Genomic DNA, 7,266 nt, shown 5'->3' with positions numbered 1-7,266 from the left:
CTGCAGACAAGTGTCTTCGTAATTTTTGCTTATCTATATGCCCGGCTTTGAGCGGTTCCACAACACGCCACAGCCAATGGACAACAGGCTCTAAACTGACACTATTAGGCCACAGATGAAGCTCTTAACACAAATTTAACATGCTGGCATCCGGAAAATAGCGTGCTCGGATCCCAATAGCACATTTTGCTGGTTGCATAACCGAGGGCCCCCCAGGCAGCTGCGGGGGGGCCCCGCGAGCTGTGGGGCCCCTAGGGGCAGTTAGACCCTGGCGAATGCGAAGCTTTGGTCGGGGTCTGTGTCTTGGAGAGCAATTTCTTTTTCAAGTTCATTTTCTGCTGCTGCAGCATCAAAGGCGTTTTGCTGCAGCAGATCTTCTTCGAGGTCCTGGGGCAACCCAAAACCCCTTTCTTCTCCGAAGAGGTCCCCGTCGCCCTCCGAGTCCACCTCGCCCTCGTCTGCGCGCGCACGCAGGGTTTAGGGTTTAGGGTTTAGGGTTTAGGGTTTGGGGCGCGGCGCGGCGCGGAGGGTCACCGGCGCGGGATTCGCTCGCTGGCGCGCGGAATTGGAGTTAGAAAGGCGGAAGTGGCATTAAAAATGGAAAATAAATTCAAAATTTGATCAATTAATTCAATTTTTAATCATTTAAATGATCAATTCCGCAGTTTTAAACCCACCAATGCCCTTCACGCCGTCCGCCTCGTGGGGCTCCCCCGCGTCCTCCGGCGGCGGCGACTTCGCCGCAGCCGCCGGCTGCAGCCGTTCTGCACTTTCTGGACTTTCTTCTGCAAAAATAATTCAAAATAATTGGAAAAAATTCAAAATACTTGAAAATACTTCAAAACTCATCGAAATACACCAAAGGAAATGCACTTGCTGCGCCCACTGCGTCGAAAGAACCCGCTCAACACGCCCCGAACCGCCTCCAAACCCCAAAGCCTAAACCCTAAACCCTAAACCCTAAACCCTAAACCCGAAACCCCCAACCCCTGCGCCCGAACGCGCACGCCCGAAGCCTCCGCCCATCCGGGAAGCCCCGGATATCGCGTCGGCCGCGCGGACCCCCAACCCCCAACCCCCAAACCCTAAACCCTAAACCCTAAACCCTAAACCCTCGCCGGACCCCGGTCCTCGCGCGCCGCCGCGTCCTGCTTCACCGCCGCCCCGCAGCCCGGACTCGCGCAGACGTAGACGAGAGTCATGGCGTCTTCGGCGAGGCGTTCGGGGAGTTGGAAGAAGACAGCGCCGCGGGCGCAGCACTGCGGGCAGCGCCAGTCCAGCACGCGGCCCAGCGTCGGGTCTTGCGGCAGCTCCGGACACACCATCAGGTCTTCTCTGCGCCCAGCAGCAGCAGCAGCAGCAGCAGCAGCGGCAGCAGCAGCAGCGGCGAAGAAGGAGCCGCGAAAAAACGCAGAAAATCAAGCTTACAGCCGCGAGAAACCACCAACTGCCGACGGACACCGGGGCCACAAAATCCGGAAACGAGAAATAAAGGGCCCCCGTTAACGCGGAAAACAGAGCAAATAAATATAAAATTGAATAAATAATTCGAATGAAACAAAAAGACGCAAAAAAGTTCAAAAAACAGCAAAGATCAGCTGCTTTCGGAAGTTCACAAGCTGCTGCTGCTGCGCCTGCTCATTTGCCGCTGAAAAAAGTTGAATTTTCCGGATATGTCCAAAATGGGGCCACTAGGGACTTCAAAAGTCTCAAATTTTATTCAATTATGAAAAATACACTCATTTTGAATATAGTTTGCCTTTTGAATTCGAAATTTAGACAGCTTTCAAGGAAAAAAGCACCAAATTGAAATTCCCAGCACTCGCGAGGCTTTCGCCTTTCTTCCCCATTCACCGCTTAAATGTTGAATTGTAAATCGGCAAACTTTAAATTAATTGCTTCCAATCAATTGGTTCAAAATTAAATTCAAAAAGCGCGGAATTCATGCGAAGCAAACGCCTCGCAGCAGCAGCAGCAACAGCAGCAGCAGCAGCAGCAGGTGTTTACTGCGTTGTTTGCACTGAAATGAGCGCATTGTTGAATTGCAAAAGCAAAAGTGCAGCAACTCACTTGGACTTGTAGCTGAAGTTAATTCTTTCGACGCAATTTTCTTCAAAAGTGCCTTCGGCGTATCTGAAGAAGTCGCAGCGGCGACACAGGAACTTCAGCTGCTGCCGCTGGCGGTCTTCCTTCGGCTGCAACATGTTGTTGCTGCAGCAGCACAACAGCAGCAGCAGCAAAAGCAGCAGCAGCAAACAAGAAAGAACGAATGAATTGAATGAACTGGAACAACGAAAAGGTTTAAAGAGGGAAGGAGAGCAGGGGGGGGGTCTGCGGCAGTGCAAAACTTGAAAAGATGAATCTGCTGTGCGGGCTTGCGGGCTGTTTTCTCTTTTGCTGAGCAAATTTGGGGCTTTCTTTGCATGCATATGTTGAATTAGGCATTTAAATTCAATTAGAAGGGTTTTTAAATGCTGAATTTGAATTTTAAGCGGCAGATCGCGCGCCCGGCTCACCATTCAGGGCAGAACATCATTCCGGCGCTCATTTTCGCGGCTCCCGAAACGCGAGAGACTTCTTTTAAAAAGAAAATAGTTCAAAATTAATAATTAATTCTTTTATTTGCGCATTTCCTTTTTGTTTGAACTCCAGACTTGAACAGATAGAAGGAAACCAGCCCGAAAGAGCGCCGGGCGGGGGCGCGCAGGCCCGGCTAGCTCTCCTCTTCTTGCGAACTTTTTAGTTTTATTTTCCAAATTCAATTAAATTTCATTTAAATTCTTTTAATTCCTCTTTTTCAACTCGCCAACGTCAAACAGCTGCAGCAGCAGAAGAAAGCAGCAGGAAGTTGGGGCTGCATGCGCTGTCGGCGCAAAGCTGCAGGCATGTTCTTCTTTTCTTCGAATTACACCGTTACTGCAGTCTAATTAGACTTTTAGTCAGTAATTATTATTAAAAACATATTTACTAATGTTATTATCACACTTTGAGGCACATTTGATGGTGCTTTCCCCCAATATTGTTACTAGGGTGCCATTTCAATAGTCTGTGTATTGTACTAATAGACACTCTCGAAGCCATTTCTTGCTGCGCAGCAGATTAAGTTTCTGCAGCAAGAATTGCTCTGCAGCAAAAGTGTCTCAGATTCAAAAAGAGAAATTAAAAAGAAAATGATTTGTTTGCAGTTCAAAAAAATTGAATTTATTTCTAAATAGGAAAAATAAGACTAGGTCTTCTTTGCCTCGTTTGCTAAATCTTGAATTTATTTGCTTTTCTTAAAAGCGGAAAATCCCTTATGTGAACTCTTGCAGGGGCAGGAGCACCGGCTGCTGGGGCTCTAAACCCTAAACCCTAAACCCTAAACCCTAAGCCCTAAACCCAAAACAGTCATTAAAAAGCAGGGGCCACGCTAGGTAAGCAAGCTGTTGTAGCAGCCAAGGCCACGAGTGCAGCAATTTCGCAGTTTTGCAAGCTCATACAAAACCCTAAACCCTAGAATTAGGGTTTGGTAACTAGGGTTTAGGGTTCGGGCTTGATGCAGCAGTTTCGGGGCAGCTTGAGCAGCAGCACTGAAAAGCCACAGAAGAAAAGAAGAGAAAAAATAAAGAAAATAAAACTAAAAAACAAATTTTGCTTTTTTTCTGATAATCTGAACAATTCTAAAAACAATCTACGGGGCTTTTCTAATTAGCTGCTTCTGGAATTATTGACTTATTTGAAATTAATTATACTTCATAAAATGACACCCACTACTGCTGCTCGAGATGAACACTCTGCAGCAGCAGCAGCAGCAGCAACAGCAGCAGCAAAGGCTGCGGAGGCAGAAGCAAAAGCATCAGCTGCGCTTCTTCCTTGTCGTCCTTTTCTGCCGGCCTTTTTGTGCTGCCTCATCCCGAATGCATGCGCTGCTGTTGTTGCTGTTGCTGCTGCTGCTGCTGCTGCTGCTGCTGAAAAGCAAAGTTACTTGCCGTTGTTTCAGTGGCCCGTTGGCTCGCTTAGCACCTGTGTCGGGTGCAGGCATTAGGGTTTAGGGTTTAGGGTTTAGAGCTTTCTGAGGGTTTACGTTTAATGCTAAAACAAACGTAGAAAGCCCTTGGCCCGCAGCTATTTGCGAGGGTTTAGGGTCTAAGTCTAAGCGCCGGCCCCGCAGCCCAGGCCAACGCAACAGCAGCAGCAGCAGCAGCAGCAGCAGCAGCGGAGCCGCCGCCGCGCTCTTGCAACTGCTGCAGCTACAGTTTCTGTTGCCTGGAGACCCGCAGCAGAGTGTTGTGGCTGCGCTGCAAGAATGCAGAGTGGCTGCCGCGCTGCTGCTGCTGCTGCTGCTGCTTCTCGCCTGGCGGCAGCAAATAAGATCTGGGGCGTTCTGAGAGGCCCCACAGCTCAACTGCTTTTGCTGCAGCCAGGTGCAGCAGCCGCACACAGCAGCAGCTGCGGAGCTGGCAGCAGCTGCTTGAGCTACAGCGCAGCAGCTCTTCGGCAGCAAAGTTGCAGCTTTCTGCAGCTGGGGTTTGGACTTCAGAGAGCAGCAGCAAATCACTTCGAGCAGCAGCAGCAGCTACCTCCTGTTGCCATTAAAGTTTTTTTCGGGTGTCTTTGTGCAGCAGCAGAAACAGCAGCTAAAAGACCAAATTCAACTTTATCTATTTTGGTTAGGGAGGAGAGATCCTCTCCATGGGGGCCTCCAGTCCCTTTCTTTGCCACTAAATCAGATGGAACAGCAGCAGTTTGCTGCTTCCACCGTGGCTGTGGGTCCCAGAGCAGCTGCGCTGCTGCTGCTGGTGCTGCTGCTGCAGCTGCTGCAGCTGCAGGCTGAACTTTGGAGCAGCTCCCGGGAGAGCTCTGGAGAGCCCGGAGGGCCGCGGGGACTTCAAAGAAGCAAAAAAGACTTCAAATATTCTTTTAAAATGGCGGAGTTTGGAGTTAGTGGGGAAGTTGCAGCAGAAATTTCGCAGTTTAAGTTCGGTTGCGGCTGCGGCGTCTCATATGCGGATCCGCTCGCGGCGCGCCGGTTTGTCTGCCAGTTTCTTCTTTAATCTTTGGAATTAAGCCGTTCAAATCAATTTAATTTGCAAAAAGTACCATTTAAGGCCTTGGATTCAACGAATTTCGCGGGGAATAGCGCGCAGGAGCAGCAGCAGCAGCCCTTTGCTGCTGCTGCTGAACTGCTGTGCTCGTGCATGTGGCTACGAGCCTGCTGCTTCGGCGGGTTGCGGGCTTTTGGACAATTTGTTGCTGCTTTTTTTGTCTGCAAACAATTCGGAAAAGATGGAACTTTAAAGGGAAAAACTTGTAGCAGCAGTTCCGGAAAAGAAGACAAAACGAGCAGCAGCAGTGGCTTGCTGCCGTTCGTTTCTGGAGGCGAGAGCGAAGGGGCGGCGGCGGCGAAGTCGTCTGCTCTTGCGTTTTAAATTTAAAGAAGAAGTTGCATTCCGAGGCTTCGCGCTGCTGCATTTGCTGCAGCAGCAGCAGCAGCAAGCTGCTCCTCTGCAGCGCGCGCTTCGAGCTGCAGCGGCTGGCCGCTGCGCTGCTGCCTCTGCTGCTCACAGACCTCCAGCTAAAACTTCAAGTTTTATTAATTTGAATTTTACGCAAAGTCGCGCTGGGATGAAGCCGCGGAGTGTCTGCGCAGACACCCCAGTCTGTGCAGCAGCTTCCTGCCCTGTCTTCAGCCTTCGGGGCCATTCAGCTTTCCGCCCAAGTCCACTTATCACGGGCCTCCAGAGGTAGAGCAGCAGCGGGGGCCGCAGCAGCAGCGCCAACTGCAGCAGCAGCAGCAGCAGCAGCAGCGGCAGTAGCAGCGGCGGCAGCAGCGGGGGCCTCACCCCGGGCGGCGCGCGCAGTAGCGGTATCGTGATCTGCAGCTTGCGCAGCAGCAGCCTGCGCAGCAGCAGCCTGCGCAGCAGCAGCGGAAGCAGCAGGAGCAGCAGCGGGGGCCCGGGCAGCAGCAGCAGGAGCAGCAGCAGCAGCAGCAGGTTGAGGAGGATCTGCTGTTCCGTTTAGCGGCGAGGGCGGGTGGGCGACGGCCGAGCGCTGCATGCGGGAGTGAAGCGCGAGTGCTGCAGCAGCAGCGCAGCAGCAGAAGTGCGCAGCCGTTGCGAAGAGCTTCCCCGCAGCGCCCCCGCTGCCGCTGCTGCTGCTGCTGCTGCTGCTGCTGCTGCTGCTGCGATGGAGTGGCTGGGGATCTGGGCGAGCGGGTGCGGGTGGCGGCGGCAGCTGCTGCGGCTGCTGCTGACGCTGCTGTTCCTGCTGCTGACGATTGTGTGCATCAGCATGGTCTCCATAGCAGCAGACTCTTTTTATGATCCTTTGCTGCAGCCGCCGCTGCGGGACCGGCTGCACGACGAGCTGCTGCAGCGGCGTGCTGCACCTGCGTGGCTTGCTGCTGCAGTGGACCTGTGCACGTTTTGCTGCGTGTTCAGCACGCTGCTGCGGCACCTGCTGCTGCTGCCCTTTCCCCACAACCTGCAGGTCCTCAGCCGCTGCTGCTGCCTCATTGCTGCTGGCTTCTGGATTCGTGCTGCTGCCATTTTTGTTACAACAGTTCCTGCTGCTAGGCCTGGCTGCTGCCCGCGGCGCCCGCGGGGCCCCACAGACTTCTTCAGAGAAGTTCTGAAGCAAAGTCTTGGCCAGAATGTGGAGTGTGCAGGAATGATCATTTCTGGCCACTCTTTGAATTTGCTGCACTGCTGCATGTCTTGGGCTTTTTACGGCCGCTGCAGCAGCAGCAGCAGCAGCGGGGGGGGTGCGCGGCGGCGCCGCTGCTGCAGCTGCTGCGCCTGCTGCGGCGCCTGCTGCAGCGACGTCCGCTGCGGCGCAGCAGCAGCAGCAGCAGCAACGCCCCTCGCCGGCTGCTTCCTCCACCAGTGCTTCCTCTTCGCAAGGACCTGGCTCCGGCTCCGCAAGGACGGCTGCAGCAGCGCAGCAGCAACAGCAGCAGCCCGCTGCTTCTGCCCGCAGCAGCTGCCCCCAGACGCCACGGCCGCCGCCGCCGCTGCTGCTGCTGCTGCTGCTGGCGCCCCCGCAGGCGCCCCGCCGCGGCCGCGCCGCCGCCGCAGCGGGCCCCGCAGCAGGCTGCGCACCCTGCTGCTGCTGCTGCTGCAGCTGCCGCTGCTGCGCTACTGCTGCTACAGCTTCTCCGTCGCCCTCTGGGTGGCCATTCCTCTCTGCTACAATCACTACACTGTTGATGTGCTGCTGGCGCTGCTGCTGGGCTTTTGTCTCTGGCTAATTTACCATCTCATTCTTACCGTGGCACTTGTGCAGAAA

General features: G+C 53.7%; 2 protein-coding genes across 2 annotated transcripts; both read right to left on the bottom strand.

The window, feature by feature from the left end:
* Positions 1-261: 261 nt before the first annotated feature.
* On the bottom strand, positions 262-2,548 carry ETH_00024195 (DNA-directed rna polymerase II subunit, putative; the record flags this gene model as incomplete). The annotated part of the gene is made up of 5 exons (XM_013376319.1): positions 262-458; positions 678-785; positions 1,124-1,335; positions 2,071-2,211; positions 2,517-2,548. 5 exons carry the CDS (start codon positions 2,546-2,548, stop codon positions 262-264), a joined length of 690 nt encoding a protein of 229 aa, XP_013231773.1.
* A 3,134-nt stretch (positions 2,549-5,682) lies between these two features.
* Positions 5,683-7,220, bottom strand: ETH_00024190 (uncharacterized protein; the record flags this gene model as incomplete). The annotated part of the gene is made up of 1 exon (XM_013376318.1): positions 5,683-7,220. A coding segment is annotated over one exon (1,538 nt), but the record flags the coding sequence as incomplete, so codon positions are not given.
* Between the last annotated feature and the right edge of the window lie 46 nt (positions 7,221-7,266).

This window comes from Eimeria tenella, genomic scaffold (assembly GCF_000499545.2).
Source record: "Eimeria tenella Houghton genomic scaffold, Eth_scaff332, whole genome shotgun sequence".
Classification (NCBI taxonomy): domain Eukaryota; phylum Apicomplexa; class Conoidasida; order Eucoccidiorida; family Eimeriidae; genus Eimeria; species Eimeria tenella.
This window is presented reverse-complemented; position numbering and strand designations above follow the sequence as displayed.